Source organism: Orcinus orca, chromosome 1 (genome assembly GCF_937001465.1).
Source record: "Orcinus orca chromosome 1, mOrcOrc1.1, whole genome shotgun sequence".
Taxonomy (NCBI): Eukaryota; Metazoa; Chordata; class Mammalia; order Artiodactyla; family Delphinidae; genus Orcinus; species Orcinus orca.
The window spans coordinates 203,173,317-203,192,764 of NC_064559.1; the positions used below are offsets into that span (position 1 = coordinate 203,173,317).

The window sequence follows — 19,448 nt, forward strand, 5'->3', positions numbered from 1 at the left end:
AACACACTCTCCACACTCAGGTAAGTTTATGGACATCCGGAGGCTCACGGCAGGAAGCAAGCATCTTTACTTTGTTTTACCCTAAAGGCCCACACTAGGAAGAGGAAAGAGGAGAGAACATGTGTCGGGTACCCCTAAGCATACTTCCTACACATCACCTAACACATCCCTCACTACAACCCTAAAGGTTAATTGTTATTCCTCCCCATTTTACAAACAAGAAAACAGAAGCTTAGAGAAGTTAAACTACTTGCCCACACTATTACTACTATTATATTCACAAGGTATAATAGTAAGTAGGAGAGTTGGGATTCAAATGCAGGTATTTCGAGCATCAAGCCCTTGACCTTTCCATTGTATCACATGGGTTCCCACAGAACCATTTTGTACAGTCGCTGCAGATGGTCCTTCTGTTGGCTTTCAAGGTGCAGAGAGAAGGGCAAGGGACCTAGAGCACTTCTTCTTACTTCCATTCTTGCCTCCTACCATGTGCTCTCTATACAGCAGCCAAAATGATCTTTCAAAAACACAAATCATGTCCCTCCTTCCTGGACACCCTGCAGTGGCTTCCCTTATCTCCTAGGACAGGACAGCACTCCTCAGCACAGCCTCCAAGGGCCCACCTGATCCAGTCTCACTACATACCACTCTCCTCCAGGCTCGCCACCATGCCTGCACACAAGCCTCCCCATTGTTTCTCAAAGATGGGCAAGTCTCTCCTCCCTCAGAATTTTCCGGAACATTTTCCCCATAGTATACCTTTTCTCTGGTTTTCTCATTCTATTCTTCCAAGTTCGGCTCAGCTCAGCTCCCACTTCCTCAGGAAGACCCTCCTAGGCCACCTTACCTAAAGCAGCAGCATCCCTCTTTATTCTCTCACAGCAGTTACCCCAAGTTGGAATTATTTATTTGCTTGCTCGCTCACTTATTGGCTGACTTCTCCCCTAGTCTGTTAGCTCAGAGAGCAGAAACTTCATCTGTTGAGTCATGGTGGTATCTCCAGAGCCCAGTGCCATGCCCAGCACACAGATGATAACTCAGTTAGAATTCACCCAGTGAGTGAATCACCTGTCACACCCAATAGAAATGACAATAAAGTCTCACCTTACTCTGACCTCCTCTTCGCTCTTTCCCCAAACACATTTGACGCAAGTGCACTAACTGTGAATTTCTGATTCTTGTTTTAGTCTCCCAATTAGATTTAGACACTCCCTAAGGGTGGGACTGTATCTTCTGTTCTTAAAAATTCTTCCTCATAGCACTGTAATCATAGTAAACTCTCAAATCTATTTATTTTCTACAATTTACAGCACACATGAAATCAAGAGGTACTACAGGAAAAAAAAATCTTTTTAATTACAGTAAAAAGTCAATGAAATTAATGAACAGCAAATGATTCCTTGGATCTTCTCCGTAAGATCAAAAAAGAAAGACAAAGAAATAGAGGTGGCAAGATATTAACTTTTTATCCTCAAACAAATGGGATGTCATTAGCCTGAACTCTTTGCTATTTGTGATATATGATGAAAGAAAAAATTCTTCTGAAAAGGGGTTTTGGCATGATAATCCTTTAACATTTTTTTGTAGTGTGGATCTGCTGGAAATGAGTCCTTTTAGCTTTTGAATGTCTAAAAACACCTTTAATTCACCCTTGTTTTTGAAAGATATATTTGCTGGGCACAGACTTCTAGGTTGGCAGGTTTTTTTTCCTTTCAACACTTTAAAGATGTTGCTTACCATATTCTCACTTGCATTGTTCCCAATAAGAAACTGGCTGTCATTCTCACCTTTGTTCCTTGTGAGGAACGTGGCTTTTTTAATCTGGATGCTTTATCACTGGTTTTGAATAATTGATTATGATGTACCTTGGTACAGTTTCCTTCATGTCGTATGTGTGGCAGGGCAGGGGAAAGGCACAGGGGACGGTGTGAATGTGGATTTGTGTTTGAGCTGCTTCTGTGAGTTTATAGTTTTCATTAAGTTTGGAAAATCTATGGTCAAAATCTTTTTTTAAAAAAAATAAAATTGAATTTAATTCATGATTTTAAATTTTTTTTAATGTTTATTTATTTATTTATTTGGCTGCATCGGGTCTTAATTGCAGCACATGGGATCTTCATTGCAGCATGCGGGATCCTTCACTGCAGTGCACGGGCTTCTCTCTAGTTGTGGCACGCGAGCTATAGAGCACGCCGGCTCAATAGTTGGGGTGCACGGGCTTAGCTGCCCCTCGGAATGTGGGATCTTAGTTCCCCAACCAGGGATCAAACCCACGTCCCCTTTGTTGGAAGGCGGATTCTTAACCACTGGACCACCAGGGAAGTCCCTAATTCATGACTTTTAAAAGTTATTCATGTTTTAAAAAAAGAAAAAAGGCAGACATTTACCTAACAACAAGAACAAAACCCTCTAACAAACATAATAATTACAAAATTCCTTCCAATTTTTTTTTTTTTCTGTCTCCTCCTCTCTCTCTCCTCTGGGGACTCCAATTATCCATATATTAGATTGCCTGAAGTTTTCTCATAGGTCACTGATGCTGGTCTCTTTGTGGGTTTTTTTTCCCCTTGGATTATTTTTCTTTGGGTATTTCAATTTGGACAGTTTCTCGTTATGTCTTTAAGTTCACTAATCATTTTTTCTGCACTGTGTCATCTGCTACAGATCAAATCCAGTGTTTTTTCCATTCCATTTTAATCTCCAGAAGTTTGATTTGAGATTTTTATATCTTCCATGTCTCTGCTAAACTTTTTGAACATGTAGAATAGAATACAGTTACAATGAGTTTTAATGTCCTTCTCTGAAAATCCAAACAGCTCTGGGTTGCTTCTGAATGATTATGCTCCTCATTATATACTGTGTCTTCCTACCCCTTTGCACACCTGGTAATTTCTGATAGGATGCCACATACTGTGATTTTTGCTTTGCTGGGTGCTGGATGTTTCTGTATTCCATTAAATCTTGAGCTTTGTTGTTCAGGGACATGGTTAATTTACTTGGAAACAGATTTGATTCTTTCAGAGTTTCCTTCTGTGTGACTGATTTGTTAGCTAGGTCTGGAGCAGTGCTCAGCCTAGGGCACATAGCTCACCACGGAGGCCCAAGACTTTCTGGAAGGCTCCTCCCAATGTCCCATAATTATCAGTTTTCCCAGTGTGGCTGGTGGTGAGCAGCCGGTGCTGTGACCGGTGCTATGACCCTTTCGGACGGTAGGTTCCTCTCATCTGTCCTTTGCTGACCATCTGCGGGGCCCTCTGCAGATCTCCTGAGAGTTCTTTCTGTGCAGCATGCTCCTCCCAGGTCTGCTGTCCTATGAACTCTGGCTGCCTTGGTCCTAGGACTCTTAACCCTGTTCAGCTCATCCACTCTGCTGGGTTCTGTCTCAGTCTCTCCGCCTAGTGACATGGCCTGGAAACTTTTTCACGGCAGCAAGCTGGGGTGATTGCAGGGCTCACCTCTTCTGTTTCCCACCTCTCAGGGATCACTGTCCTTTGTTGCCTGATGTCCAGTGTCTTGAATCTGTTGTCTCCTTACTTGATCTGGATTTTGGGGGTGTTTCAGGTAGGAAAGTAAATCAGGTCTGTTACTCCACCTTGATCAGAAGCACAAGTCCACTTCCCTTGTTTTTCTCCCTATGGTGAACTTCAGTTCCTCTAAATTATGGTTAGATGATTTCCGCTGTTTTCTCTATTGGCAAGATGAGGGACCATGGGTCACCTTCCTCCATGCCACCTTGACCAAGTTATCTAAGTTACTGATGGACTAGCTGCTATATTCAGAATTCTGCTCTACAGAAAAATTAGTAAGACAAATATAGGTAAAAGGATTCTTTTCATAGAACGATTTTCTGAAGACCATAAGAAATTTGTGCCAAAGTACTAAAGTTTTTAGAACATCAAACACTGATCTGGTCGGCTGTTCAGCAGGAAGAAAAGGAGATCAACAAGTCCTAAGCGCCCCCCTCTCACCTGTACATCCCGTATGCTGAGTTCTAGCATATGACTGGTGGCCAGCTGTGTGTAGTGCACATTGATTCCCGTAAGACTTGCAAAGACCAGTTCTTCTGGGACTTTATTAATTAAAGACAACCCAATTCCACCTTCTAACTTCACAAGCACCTGAAAGGAAACCAAAATATGGCACACTGACAGTTTAAAACAGAGCTCAAGGTAGCCAGGAGAGGACAAGGAAATAAATGGCTTTAAATCCCTCTACTTTGCCTCTAAGCAGATGAAAACCATGTAGGAGCTGTATTACTCACCTTGACGGCTCAAATTCCATCATCTCACTACAAGCCTTCCTCTCCAGGCACACTCCCCACCCCAACCAGAACTCCACAGTGATATGATAACACCTCTACCGGAGCGCTGATGACATTCTGCATCTCATTACAGGAAAATAATCATTTGAGAATCTTTGTCCCTATTTGAGAGACAAGCTCTTATTAAGTTATTCACCAAACTTCTATAACATCCAATACAGTGCTTTACATATAGGTGTTTTTTTTAAATAACCTATATGAATAAATATGGAATAAGTGTGCTTTTTCACACTTATCTCATGCTCCTTTCCACACTTTTCACTTTCTTTCCAATGCCCAAACAGAGCCAGGGAAATGAAGATGTCAGAGTCAACTGGGGCCAAAAAGATAAAACCTAGTTTGCTTATTCTCAACCTTCACTCCTATTTAAATTCAAATAATTTAGCTTTCTTTATTTTCATCTTACTGTAACAACATTCGTTACATTCTGATTTGACCTGAGCTGCCATTTAAGTAACATATTCACACATTCATGATGTGATAACCTTAAATATTATGAAGTAACACTGATACTTAGAAGTCACAGAGGTCAGAAAGAAAAGAGAAGGTCTCAACTAAGAAAACCAAAGAGAAAAATTCTAAACAAATTTGTAATGAAGAAATGACCCTGCAATAGCTAATACGTACTTCCAATTCCTGCTCTGTGTCTGGATTCTTTAATTTCTGCAGCTCTTGATCCATAACAGGAAGTTCATCCACTTCGTATGATGAACGGTCACTTTTCCGTTGGGAGAAATCTGTTATCTGCGGTCAAATAAAACACTGTACTTACTAAGAGGGCTCAAACTTCCACTGCGAAACCCACTCCATACCAATTGTGTAAGTCAAAGTCACTATATGCTCAATAATCCTATGGAAGTTAATGGTTTCCAAAGCACTGCTAAGGTAAGATTTATATAATAATGAAGCAATTTTGGTCTTGAGTCTCTATGACTAACACCAAGCTGTAGACCTTGAGAGCTTCATACAGTGGGAGTTAGGCATCTGTAGGTGATCTAGTATTATAGCTCAAGTCAAAACATGCAAACCTCAGGATCAAGGCATTCATTTTTTGCCTTAAGAGAAGGGTGCTTTTTAAAGAGATATTGTGGATTACGGTGTACTATCTCAGAGAATTTGCTGTTACACATCAACATCTTTTCTTTTTCCTTAACTCTAATTCCCCATGCCTGATAAATCCATTATCTCCAGCACAGAACTCTCCCTGAGCTACAGACCCATACTTACACTGACTTCCGGACACCTCCCTGTAAATACCATACACTTAATGAGTCCAAAACTTAACTCATTTCCCCCCAGAAGTCTGCTCTGTGTACATCTCTTAGTGATGGAGATTATCATCCTCCTTGTTGCCCAAATCAAAATCCTGAAGGCCATTCTTGACTCCTTCCTCTCTCCCATCCGCACATTCGAGCAATCACTAAGTCTGACTGACTCTACCCCCTAACAAGCCTTCATTTCTATTCATTTCTCTCCAACGTCCTCCTCATGTCCACCTCCCTGCCATGTATTCTAGTTCGGGTCACCATAATCTCTCAGCCAGATCCCTCCAAACTGGCCTTTCTCTGTCTCCAGTTTCACTCCAATTCTCCACACTGCAGCCAGAGTGAGCAAGTTAAAATAAATTTCTGATCGTGTCACTCCCTGACTCTTTGGTGCCATAGAAAAAACACAAAATCCTTAGCATGTATCAGGCTTTTCATGTTCTGGCCCCTGCTTCGGTCTCCTGCCTATTTCTTAGCATATTCTGTGTGCCACTTGGATCACTCTCCTTTATCTCCAGGCCTTCAATGGAGATACATAACTTCCCATATACATATAATTTACTTATTTTGTTTATTGCTCATGGTTTATCTACCCCACTAGAATGTAAGCTCCAAGATGGCAGGGAACTTTGTTTGTTCACTAGTCTAGGTTCAGTACCTAGAACTGTGCCTGGCTCTAACACGGGCTCAGTAAATAACTGGTGAACGAATACTCTCATTCTTAAGGCACAGCCCCTCCACCTTTCCTTCTTGATCTGGCTAACTTCCTTGAGTTAACATTTAGATCTCAGCTTAAGTGCTACTTCTCTTAGAAAGTCCCTGCCAGTCTCCAAATCTGGGCATACAAATCCTTTCTAGATACTCCCCATAGCACCCTCCACTCCTACTTTCATAACACAACATGTTAATTATCTGATTAGAGACCTCATATAGCTAGCTCCCTGTTGTCAATGTTATTAATATATCAATTATTTAAATATATAATAAACATATATAACGACTGATAATAATATGTACTGTTCTTGGCATTATCTTCTTTAATTCTTACACTTTTTTTTTTACTCATTCTTTTTTATTATTATTGAAGTATAGTTGATTTACAATGTTCTGTTAGTTTCAAGTGTGCAGCAAAGTGATCCAGTGATATATACATATTTATCTTTTTTTTCAGATTCTTTTCCCTTATAAGTTATTATGAAATAATTCTTACACTTTTTAAAAATCATCTTGTATTTTACTTATACTCTGATTCTTATAACAACTTTGTGAGGCAGGTCTTATCCCCACTTTATAAGGACACGCCATCCTCACACCCAGCACAGATACTTCAATAAACATCTGCTGAATGACCGACCATGTGGGGGCGGGGGGAGCACAGTGAGACTCAGGTCAGTTCTTACGATAAATCATCACCTGGAGCGCTCTAGTTGGTCCATCTGGGATGACCCTGATGGACAACATTCCAGAACCAGGCCTCATTTTTTGGTTAATAAATTGTTGTTCAGGTGGAACTGGCCCCAAAAGCTCCATGGATGTGTCCGGACCAAGAACAACTTCAGCTCCGTCAAACAAACCAGAAAGCCCTCCTTTGGCCTACAGGACAGAGTAAAGATGTATAAGAAAAGGCAAAGGCACTGACGTTGACAATTTAATATGTCATTTCAAACAAGTTACCAGATTTAAACTCTCTTCTGAAGGGTCATGGTCAACATATAGCAAAGCATTTACTGTTTTTTCAGCTTTACAGATGATAAAGAACAGGAGGATTACTTGGGCAAGATGGAAAGTTATGCTACATGAATTTAGGGAATTCAAGGTAAGATAATTCCATGAATACAGTATATTAGTTTAGTAGTAACTTCTAGTCATTAAGATAAGCTTAAAAAAAAAAAAAAGTACCAAAAACCCTATTTCTCTGAGTATTCTCACTAGGGTCTGCTTCAAAAGCTGAAACATTCTGAAAATTTAAAAAGTATCACTATCACTGAGCTTTCCAATAAAAAGCAAATTCTGGAGTTGAAAATCTCCCCAAACAGGCATATGGCTGGACAATCAAATATTCAAAATATGGTGCCTCTTCTAAAATGAAACAGGGAAATGTGAATGTCATCTGACAGCCAGTTATTCGGGCCTTTGGAGAAAAGTACCTTCTTGCTATGTGCCCCAAGAAAAACGGACGTCTGCAGGATGATGCCTTTGGGAGAGTGAATACAGGGCTAGAGAAGATAATAGCTAAAGTGTCTAGATCCCCCTCTGTTAGTTTTTAAATAGTGAGTAATGAAAAGGAAAATTTGAGCTGGGTTTATAGGACAGATTTTAACATAGAGAAAGCTTTTATAACTATTTTAAGTTTAGAAAGAAAGTGCATACACAACCTTATAAGGGTAGTGTCAGAAAATGTTTTAATGCCTTCAATTATTTTATTCAGAATGATAAGATTGTAACAAGTTTATTTCCCTAACCAAAACACATTCTGCTCTGCTGAATACTGCTATTACAGGGTCACTCAGAGAAATGATGAAATAGATTCAAGAAACAACAAACACCAGAAAGGGATTTTTTTTTTTGGTTGTGGGGGGGGGGGCAGTGGGTTGGGAAGGATGCTCTAAGAGAATTGGAATTACATGGGCTTTAGAAACAAACCAGAAGTCAGGGTCAGACACGGAACCCAACAATTATAACAAGCCCTCTTTTGCCTCTAGAAGTCTGAATTGCATTGCTAATTGAAAATCACAAATCCATTCCAGATGTGTGCTTCATATAAGTAAGCAGCTTGTCTTTGATGAAAAAAGCTCAGGGCACTAGAGATAAAGAAAATAAATCTCACCAAACAGCAGTCAGAGGCTCCTTGCAGTTCTGCTCGCTCCCCCGGAGAACAAGCTCCCATTATGGAAGGACAGCCTGGTTTCCACCAGGGTCAAACACACTAAGAGCTCTCTAGATTCTGGGCCTGATGTTCTAGTGTTTACCTTTTGGGTAAGTCCCAGGCTGAGGCAGAACTGCACACGCAGTCACACGTGCTGTTCTGCTCTATGCCCAAACCTCTGAGACACCTTCCTACTCACTCATCTCAGATCCATGGTCTCATTCCCGGCCTGAAGCCAGAAGGAGAGAAAATCCAAATTCCTGGTAACTTTCCAAACACACATTTGCTTATAAAGTACCTGGGAGTTTTTCATGGGGTGGACTGGCTGACTTGAAGGCAGGGGAAACTGAACAGCAACCTTCATTTCGACATTTGCTACAACAATGAAAGGTCTATTTGGGGACCACTGAGAATGCAGAAGTAAACAGAATCTGGGGCATGCAGAGCCCATGAAGATTACTCACCATCTCATAGAACACTTTATAAAAGATGGTTTTAACCTCACAGGTCTAAAACTAATCCATCTAACTTAGTGGCGGGCTTTTAGCTGACATTTTTCTTTCTTTCTTCCTTTTTAAAATTGCATAGGTAATTTATCTCATCAAAGAAAAAAAATCCAGATAAGCCAAGGGAAAAAAATAAGAACCATCACTCAGAAGCAACCATTCCTAACACATTTCTTACATATCACCTTCAATAACATTTCCCATGTAAATATGCAGAGATGCACAAGGTTTCATGGTTTTCCTGACTAAAATGAAATAATACATATTTGCATTGTAATTATTTTTTTCCCATTCAACAACATCTCATGTATATCCTAATTAAGACTTTGTTTCAAAAAAAAAAAAAGGCTCAACCATTGCTTGCTGCAACCGGGGATGTCAAAAACTACTAACCTGGACAACCAACCCATGTAACCCACAGGTCAGTTTCCCTTCTCGGAAACTCCACGTCTGGGTTGTGCTTCGCCTACGATCAGGCTTTCTTAGCATCAGCGGCTCGTATCTAGAAGAAAGGAAAATGCAACAAGTCCTGTGAGTCAAATATTTCAGGCCTGTAGAGAGTATCAGGATCGAGGTTTTACTCTTCTTCCTTCCAATATCCTCTGCCCTTAAAATCTAACAGGCAGTTAGCTTGAATCCTATGGCAGCTAGGTATCTCTCAATGAGGAAGGAGGAATAAAACAAAATGGAAAGCAATGAGGACACAAATATGAATACTTTAAGGATTCACAATTTAATACATATAACAGGCGTTCTTGCTTTCTCACAATGACAAGCTGTCATGTAGTACAAGAAAGGTTTTTTAAAATATTTTCAAAAATCCTTTTCTGTTTTATTTCCAAATACTTTTATTTTGTAATGGGTTTTAACTTGTAAGTCATCTAAAGTCATTTTGGAAGTAAACAAGTTATTAACTGAAAACACACTGATTTCATGGAGAAACTGAGGCAAGGCTAATAAAATAACTTATTCAAAGTTAAAGAGCTGATTTGAATCCAAGCAGTCAGTCATAAAAACACATTTTTTTTTTCTGGCTTTAAAAACATGTATTCTTGTTGTAAAGATAATGGAACATTTTTTTAAACAAACTAAAAAAAAAAATCACTTATAAATCCGACTCTCCATCCCCAGCCCCCAGTACAATAATAGCCCTGGTCTTTTGTCTTCCACTCCAGATCCTGGTGTCTAGGTCCTGCTCTTTCCCAGCTGTGGGTTATGTTCCACTGCTACACAAGCAGTTTTCTAAGTCTGTAGATGGTGGAAGACTCAAGGAGGTTTTTTCTCTACAGCTTTATCAGCACTGATGAAATACTGGCAGGGAGAAGAGATGGGAGCTTCAACTCTTTCTATTTTGTAGCTCCAAAGAAAGAAAGTTTAGGGAAAGAGGGGTAATTCACATTTGGAAGATTAGAGGATAAAAGAAAGTCTATTTTCTTAGATGAACAAGGGTTGATAGTCATAAATGGTTTCTGCAGGTTCTCATGTTTGTGAAGAGCCTTGTGTATCCACTCACTCCTCCATGCCATCTCCTTATGCACAGTCTTTAAAAAGAGATGAAACTTGCCCACAGTGATCTAAAAGTTAAGGTCCCAAATGAATTCTCACAGTGATGGTTCTGACAAGCACCAAATAAAAGTAAGTAAGATAGTAGAGGCAGCAGACAAACAGCAATAGAAAATGAGCTAGGCAGTGATCCAATAATTTCTTGCTGTTGATTTTAGTCCTTTGCTCATAAAGAAAATTAACATTTTTTTTTTTTACATCTTTACTGGAGTATAATTTCTTTACAATGGTGTGTTAGTTTCTGCTTTATAACAAAGTGAATCAGTTATACATATACATACGTTCCCATATCTCTTCCCTCTTGCGTCTCCCTCCCTCCCACCCTCCCTATCCCACCCCTCTAGGTGGTCACAAGGCACCGAGCTGATCTCCCTGTGCTATGCGGCTGCTTCCCACTAGCTATCTACCTTACGTTTGGTAGTGTACATATGTCCATGCCTCTCTCTCGCTTTGTCATAAAAACAATTTGATTATTCTCTTAATAATTTGTTTCTGCTTTCAAGGGATTTAACAAAATTCTTAGATTTAAAAAAACAAACTGTTCACTTCTCGGGAGCAGGGGTAGGTAGACGTTTGGATGAAAAGACATTCATGTTTCATAACATATCCTTATAGTTTGATTTTTTTTTTTTTTTAACATCTCCATGGGTATTTCCATAATGACTTTAAAACATAAAACAGAAACCCAGTACTCATGTTTGGAAATACAACAGGTTTCTGTCATTGAAGAAAAATACAAATTCTTACTTCATTTATAGACTCTCTGCTTTTTGGTGTAGATTTCTTCTGAGTCTGAATTTGAAAGCAGTGAACTTGAATCAAAAGTTGCCATGAAAGTTACCTGTTGTCAGTGACTGCAGCAAGACCAGCAATATCTAAGATGGCAGAGCCCTCGGTGGAGCGGGCGGCCAAGGGCTTGCTGGGGTTGTGAGGCACGGAAGAGCCCTCGTGGGCCAGCATGCCTGTGCCAGTCATCCTCCACAGCTGAGAACGCTTCCCTGGTTCCTGTTGGGCAGAGACAGCAAGAGCCATCATGCGCAGCCGCGGCTTCATGCAAGGGCTTCCAGAGCTTCACACAGGGCTGAATGTGTTCTCAAGTAGGGACTGTACTAAAAGACACTTTCCGATTATGTCAGTGCTTAATTCAAACTTGCACTGCTGTCAATCTCTAGCTGCACTTCGGATAAAATATGCTAAACTCTTGAACCAAACAACCAAAAATGACAATATAAATTTTTTGAATTTATTTTTTTCATACACTTAATACTTTGTGAGCAAACCAGTTAGTCGAGGTTCAATCTAATCTCCTCCACTAGCTACACTGCTGTGTTAACTGCTATTCCAGATGGCAGCCCTCCAGTGCCCTTACCTAAAAGAGTGATCCAATTATATAAAGTATATATGATATTCTCAGTATTTGGTCTTTGGTTATCCTCATAACTGGCAGACAACCAGAATTTACCAGAGCTCTCCCCCATCCCACGTTCATAAGGTAAGCATACTATATTGATGGTTTCCAATTTCCAATTTACTGGGTTTACTATTAAGTGGATTGTATTCAAAAGTTATACTAGATTTATTGCTATTAATTCTAAATATATTTTCTCTTAGGAGTATTTTATAAGCAGTACTTGAACTTCCAGGTCTATCCATGAAAGTCTGTATAATCCATTATATGTAAGAAGTAATAATAATAGTAGTAATAACACCTCCTGAATATTTACTATGTGTCAGCCACTGATCAGTGTGAGTTACACATAGTAATTCATTTAATCCTCAAAACAAACCAATGAGGTATATACTATTACTGTTCTTACTTACAAATGAAGAAGTTAAGTCCCAGTGAGATAAAGAAACTTCACCACGGTCACATTAACTAGTAGGTGGTAGAGTGAAGGTCTGAATCCCCAAAGTGTGAGTCCAGGGACGACGTGCTTATCCACTTTGCCATACTACCTTTCTAACACAATCCCTATAATTCCATTTCAGGAACACCTAACCATTGAGAATACTCTTTCTATGGGAACGTATACTCCAACTAGACCCGTCAGGATCACATTCTAGGTACCACAAACGCATCCACATGCTGCCCCGCGTTGGAAAGACAGCTTTTGCAACAAAGCTGTCAAAGCTGCATTAAAAGCTAACAAAGTAATATGAATGCTGGAGTCGAATGCCAGGATCTGAAATCCAGCTGCCTCATTTACTAGCTAAGTGACCTTGGATAAGCTACTAAATTTCTCAGAGCTCCTGTTTCCTGATCCTGTCAAAGGGGGAAATTAAGCTACCTCTGAGGGTTCTTGTGATAAGTGTAATAAATACAAGGCACTTTCAGCACATACTTGGCACAGGGTTAATGCCTCGATAAATGGTTGCTATGTTATCATGATCACATCGCTTTACACAGCACATTATGTACAGCATCCTAGTTGATGCCCCTCACTAACCTGGGAGATCAATGGGAAAATGAGGCTCCGGTAGGAATGTGAAACACCAGATATCATCATCTTTAAGTGGCAAAGCCAGAACTCAAATCTAGAAGATATGATGCTCTTTCTTTTTTTTTTTTTTAATTTTTATTTTATGTTGGAGTATAGCTGATTAACAATGTTGTATTAGTTTCAGGTGTACAGAGAATTGGGCAGACTTCCCTGTGCTATACAGCAGGTCCTTGTTGGTTATCTATTTTATTTATTTATTTATTATCTATTTTAAATATAGCAGTGTGATGATGCTCTTTCTACTGTGTGCTAATGCCTCTCATACCTGTGAAAAGAGATGAAACTGAGCTGCACTTCTCCACCCGCAATCCCCACATGCTTACTTCTCTGTTCACAGTAAGAGAATACATCTATCCCTAGCACCAAAACCACACAGAAAAGCACCTCAATTTTCCTGGAGGTGTTCCAGATCGGGAATCAGAGCACAGATGCCCAGGTGAAATCAAGTTTTCATACATGGATTCCTCTATTGCCTGCCCGTATGTGCAGGCTCATCATCACTGGAAACTACCCAAACCTCCATTTAAAAACCCAAGATCTACCATTCTCCTTCCGGTTCCCTTCCCCTGCCCCCTTTCCTCACAATTTAGTCCTAAAACCTTGAGGTGACACTGAGGGAGGGAGAAGGCCATGGGGGCTGTGTGAGGGTAGGTGGGTATATTGTGGTGGCCCGGCCCAGAGTGGGATGTTGAAACCCAAGGTGGGTGCTGACCCATATCAAGGGGCTGGGGAGGCGAGCCTAGTGTGGGTTGTCAGAGACAGAGACAGGTGAGGAGGGAATTCCTGCAGGGGGTGGGGTTGGACGGGGAGCTGCCCAGCATGTGGAGATCAGGGCCCACGCCAGGTAACACGGTGTGTCCACACTCGGGGCGGGGGGCACAACTGTGATGAGAAAACATGGGTTACATTCACGGGAACTGATCAAATTAAAAAATACATTCTTAGTGCTGGACAAAGGAGTTACAAATATGAAAAGGGAAAAAATTACAATGAGCTTTGTGATGTTGGATTGGAATTAGAACTATTAGTGTGAACTGCTGGTTCTTAATACACAGAGAAATCCGTTGAATATATAAATACACATATAAGATATATGTATGCATATGCACATATGCATATACGCAGATACAATATGTGCCATGTGTGTGCATATATACGTCATGTATACATAAAATCGCTAGGTCTGTCCCTTGAGAGAGTCTGGGAACAGCGACACCACAACAGCAACAAGGGCACCTAGTGTACATATCTTAAGTTTCTAAACTCCATTCTCTGATAAAAGGAATCAGGGCTCCTCAAAGAAGTGGCAAATTCCGGGAATGCTGCAGGGAAAGTACAAAACGAGCCCAAAATAACTTGCTGTGTCAGAAAGTATGGAAGTGCTCAAGGCATGAGGGGCATATGTCAAAAGGACACAGGAGGTTAAAGGCACTCCTACCGGCCAAACATGAGAACTGAGGATAAAAATAAACCCTGACAGTAACAGATAACACACTGAATAAAACAGGGAGCCATGGGGACATACATAAAGCTACAGACTGAACTGTGCTCCTGCAAAATCCTTATGCTGGAGACCTAACCCGCAGTTGGGATGAAAATGGGGCCTTTGGGTAATAATTAGGCTTAGATGAGGTCATGAGGGTGGGGGTCTCCTGATGGGATCAGTGTCCTTAAGACACCAAAGGGCTTGCTTTCTCCTCTCCCCTCACCCCTGACCCCACTCTTCCTCTGCCATCTGAGGACACGGTAAGAAGGCTGCAGTCCACAAACTAGAAGAAGGGCCCCCTCCGGGAACCGACTTGCCCAGCACCCTGATCTTGGACCTCCTAGCTTCCAGAACTGCGAGAAATAAATTCTCATTGTTTAGTCTATATTATTTTGTTCTGGAAGTCCAAGCTAATACACATGCATGCATGCATACATACATACATAGAAAACTTGATGAGGAACAGGATATTTACAGAGTCTCAAAGCACCTCTCCACAAAATATTTACTAAATACAAAGGAAAAGAAAAACTTCCTTCACAGTGGAGAAGGCTGGCAGACACCACCTTAAGCAAGTGCTAACGTTAACGTCACCAGCAACAGGACAAATCCACTTTATAGAATTTCTACCAACTTTTCTGTAAATTTGAGATTCTTTCAAAACAGAAAGTAAAAAAAAAAAATCCCAAAAAACAAACAAAGAAAAACCTAAGAGGTCAACCTTCTACTCTTGGTTTCTAATTCAGGCACATAGGTCCATTTCCTAGTGCCAATTCAAAGAACATTGCCCAGTTTTAGATGTCAACGTAACTCACTCATCACCTTCCCTCCCATTTACCGGTTTTCATCCTCATCAAGTGAAATGACAACTGTGAAAATGTGTAAATTGTAAAATTTTATGTAAAGTATTTTTTGCTACTTAATTTAAAAAAGTCTGTTTCTGTCCACTTAGCAGACACCAGCCCTTGGAAATCCCATGTATGTATATTTATTATTAGTGTTTTGCTGATCACACCTGGTGATCATACTCCACTGATAAATCATCTTTCTCTTGAGTTGGTTTCCATTCACTCTAACATCCTCATTAACTTGAACATTTCTTTGAAGGTCATCTGCATCATTTCCAAGGGCTCTTCTATTTTTTTCCCAATTCCTTGATTTCTGTTAGACTCTTTTATTTTTAGATTATTGTCTTTTAAAATTTCCTTTTTCAAAATGTTCAATAAAGTCTAGAAAATTGTCTACTTTCAATTACTACATCTCATGGTCTCTTTACTCATCACCATTCCCAAATCTTATTTCTAAAATGTATCTAACACATAAACACAGTCTTATATAAAAGAATGTGATAACATTTTAAGCAAATTTGAATTATGTGACTTTCAACTGGTATGATATAAAAACACATGTAGAAGTACTGGTTGATTGATAGATGGATGAAGAACCCTGAAAATATTAGGATAACTGAAAGAAGCCCTTCATTAAAGACCACTCATATATTGACCGAAGTCCAGAACAGGGGCGTCTACAGTGACAGAGAGTAGATTAACGACTGCTTAGGGCTGGGAAGTAAGGAGAATGCGGGGGTGATAGCTGAAGGATACAGGGTTCTTTCTTGAGGTGATGAAAATGTTCTAAAATTGAGTGTGGTTAAAGTAGTACCTACTGTGGATATATTAAAACCCACTGAATTGTATATTTTAAATGGGTGATTTGTATGGTACATGAATTATATCTCAATAAAGCTGTTAAAAATATAAAACTGAATTAGAAACACATGTATTAAAGTTTCATTTGATGTGCAAAATCTGAAATAATTTGAATCTATCCCCCATTAAAAATGCGGTAAGAGTTGTACAACCTCAAAGCCAAATGAGTCATAAACCACCTACATTACTGCCACACATGATAGCACTTTAGATGATTAAAGGGCATCCTCTGTCAGCATTAGGGCCACTTAGGTTGGAAACACACAACCTCTGTCAGGGTTGTTTTTGGATTATATGATTTATATTATGCAAAATTTTCCAGAACACACCCCTCAGGTAAATGGTTTCAAATAATGATAGCTGCTGATCTTCCTCCTCTTAGAGTGACTTCTGCACCTCTGTGTTCTCAAACAACATTCATTTTGAAGTCTGAACTATTTATTACCAGTCTTTCTGTCAGTCACAATATTTCTGGTCAAACTTTACTCTTTCTCTCAATATCTAGGTCTATTAGCATAATCATTTCATAAACTAACTTGAAAAGAATGTTGGCATAAAAAGGGAAAAAACTGTCAGTGTGATAATTTTTCCACTGAGTTTAGGGAAAAGTAGATTAGGGGAGTGTTACAATAGAAAGAGTAATGAAAACGACAAATCACAAATTTGAAAAAAAATAAATTCAAGAATTAAGTTCTTCGAAAAGGTATCAAAGATGAGAAGGGCTTGGAATTCCTAGAGCAGGCGTCATGGGACAGTGGGGAGAACAACAAATGGAGCAGTCAGGACGCCCAAGTTCCATCTGAGCACGGGCCTAGGTCTCTGCTTGCTCATCTGCAAAACGAGGGGGTGGGCCAGGTGGCCCCTGTCCCTTCCAGGGCTAAAAATCTTTTCTTCTAAACTCCAAGTTCTAAGCTCTCTTACCTTCTTCTTTAAAATGACTCTCTGTGTCTTCGGTGAGACATCCAAGACGAGCTCTGCACAGGTAATGGCTCTGTTGGAAGCCACAGGCCGTCCTGTCCCCTCCTGTAAACTAGAATTGAAAAAACAGTAACAATCATAATACACACACACACGTATACACGTGGACTCACATGCGTATTCATGTACTCATAAGCAAACGGCTAAACCTCCACCATAAAGAAGATAATTCTTCTTTAATCATAGAAGAAAAAGCCTGACTCAAGCTGCAGAAAGATCAAGGTTGTGCTGTTTTCCTGCACAGTTCAAAGATTCATTTGTCAGAAGACATACTCTGACATTTCCCCTCTCCTGATAATTTCAGTGGCTTAAAATTCAGACATAAAAGGATGACTATATATCTTTAGAGACAAAAAACAAAAACTAATCCAAACATTCCAAGGGTCCAAGAATTAGTTCTACTGTTTGCCAGGAAGATGATCAGAATTATTGCATCCCCATGTCTTAGCAAGAAATCAGAAGTCCCTTAAGGATGAAAAGAAAACAAAGGGTTCATAATCACCTTCCTCCAATTCCACCTTGTTGTGTTTCTCTATGGCTTAAGAATACTAAGCTTTATGGAATGTTGCAGCCTAACTACACTTTAGGGTATTTCAATGAGATTTTATTTAGATCATCCTCCTGTTGCCACTAATCTCTATCATCAAAAAATGGACTGAAAAATTCCGAGTTAAAAACCAGTTTTCATGATATCAAAAGCACAAGTGACCAAAAAAAATTTGACTTCAACAACATTAAAAAACTTTTGTCCTTCCGAAAGACATTACCAAGAAAGTAAAAAGACAATCCATGGAATGGGAGAAGATATTTGCAAATCATATATCTGATATGGGATTTGTATCCATATTATATAAGGAGCTTTAAAATTCAAAAAGGCAAAAAAATCTAATCTAAAAATGGGCCAAGGATTTGAATAGACATTTCCCCAAAGATATACAAATAGGGAATTCCTTGGCAGTCCAGTGGTTAGGAGCCACCGCTTTCAACGCCGTGGCCAGGGCGGCCCGGGGTTCAATACCTGGTTGGGGAACTAAGATCCCGCAAGCTGTGCGACATGGTCAAAAAACAAACAAACAAAAAAGATACACAAATGGGAATAAGCACGTGATAAGATCTTCAATATCAATTATTATGGAAATGCAAATCAAAACCGCAATGAGGTAACATTACCTATTCAGTAGAATTACTACAATCAAAAAAAGGTGGAAAACAGGGCTTCCCTGGTGGCGCAGTGGTTAAGAACCCGCCTGCCAATGCAGGGGACACGGGTTCGAGCCCTGGTCCAGGAAGATCCCACATGCCGCAGAGCAACTGAGCCTGTGCGTCACAACTGCTAAACCTGTGAGCCACAAGTACTGAGCCCATGTGCCACAACTACTGAAGCCTGTGTGTCTAGAGCCCGTGCTCCGCAGCAAGAGAAGCCACTGCAATGAGAAGCCCGAGCACCGCAACAGAGAGTAGCCCCTGCTCACCACAACTAGAGAACGCCCGCGCATAGCAACGAATACCCAACACAGCCAAAAATAAATAAATAAAATAAATTTAAAAAAAACATTAAAAAAAAATTTGTTTTTAAGTGGAAAACAACAAGCACTGCTGAGAATGTAGAGAAACCAGAACCCTTACACATTACTGGTGGGACATAAAATGATTCAGCTCCTGTGGAAAATAGCATAGCAGTTCCTCAAAAAGGTAAACACAGGGGCTTCCCTGGTGGCACAGTGGTTGAGAGTCCACCTGCCGATGCAGCGGACACGGGTTCGTGCCCCAGTCCGGGAAGATCCCATATGCCGAGGAGCGGCTGGGCCCATGAACCATGGCCGCTGAGCCTGCGCGTCCGGAGCCTGTGCTCCGCAACGGGAGAGGCCACAACAGTGAGAGGCCCGTGTACCGCAAAAAAAAAAAAAAGGTAAACACAGAATTACCGTAGAACCCAGCAATTCCACTCCTAGGTATATATGCAAAAGAATTAAAAACAAGTACTTAAACAAGTACATGTATGGGCATGCTGACAGCACTGTTCACTACAGCCAAAAGGTAGAGACAACACAAATGTCCATCAAAGGAAGAACAGACAAAATGTGGTACAGACACACAATGGAATATTACTCAGCCATAACAGGAATGAAACGGTGATACAGGCTACAGTGCGGATGAACCTTGAAAGCATTACGCTAAGTGAAAGAAGCCAGACACGAAAGGCCACATGTTTTATGATAATTTATGTGAAATATCTGCAATAGGTACATCCTG

The 19,448-nt window shown here is 40.2% G+C and overlaps 2 protein-coding genes across 13 annotated transcripts in view; one reads left to right on the forward strand and one right to left on the reverse strand.

The window, feature by feature from the left end:
- LOC117202358 (basic proline-rich protein-like) overlaps positions 1–19,448 on the forward strand; it is a 447,146-nt gene that overhangs the window by 186,577 nt on the left and 241,121 nt on the right. The gene's annotated exons all lie outside the window — the stretch shown is intronic.
- Positions 1–19,448, reverse strand: part of VPS13D (vacuolar protein sorting 13 homolog D) — a 245,260-nt gene that overhangs the window by 106,265 nt on the left and 119,547 nt on the right. For all 12 annotated transcript variants that reach the window (XM_033432975.2, XM_049695910.1, XM_049695917.1 and 9 more), the window contains 6 exons: positions 17,139–17,247; positions 11,363–11,526; positions 9,352–9,460; positions 7,000–7,179; positions 4,949–5,065; positions 3,969–4,118 (listed from right to left, as the gene is read on the reverse strand). In XM_033432975.2, the coding sequence (XP_033288866.2) occupies positions 3,969–4,118; positions 4,949–5,065; positions 7,000–7,179; positions 9,352–9,460; positions 11,363–11,526; positions 17,139–17,247 (829 nt within the window). The remainder of the gene's footprint in view (positions 1–3,968; positions 4,119–4,948; positions 5,066–6,999; positions 7,180–9,351; positions 9,461–11,362; positions 11,527–17,138; positions 17,248–19,448) is intronic.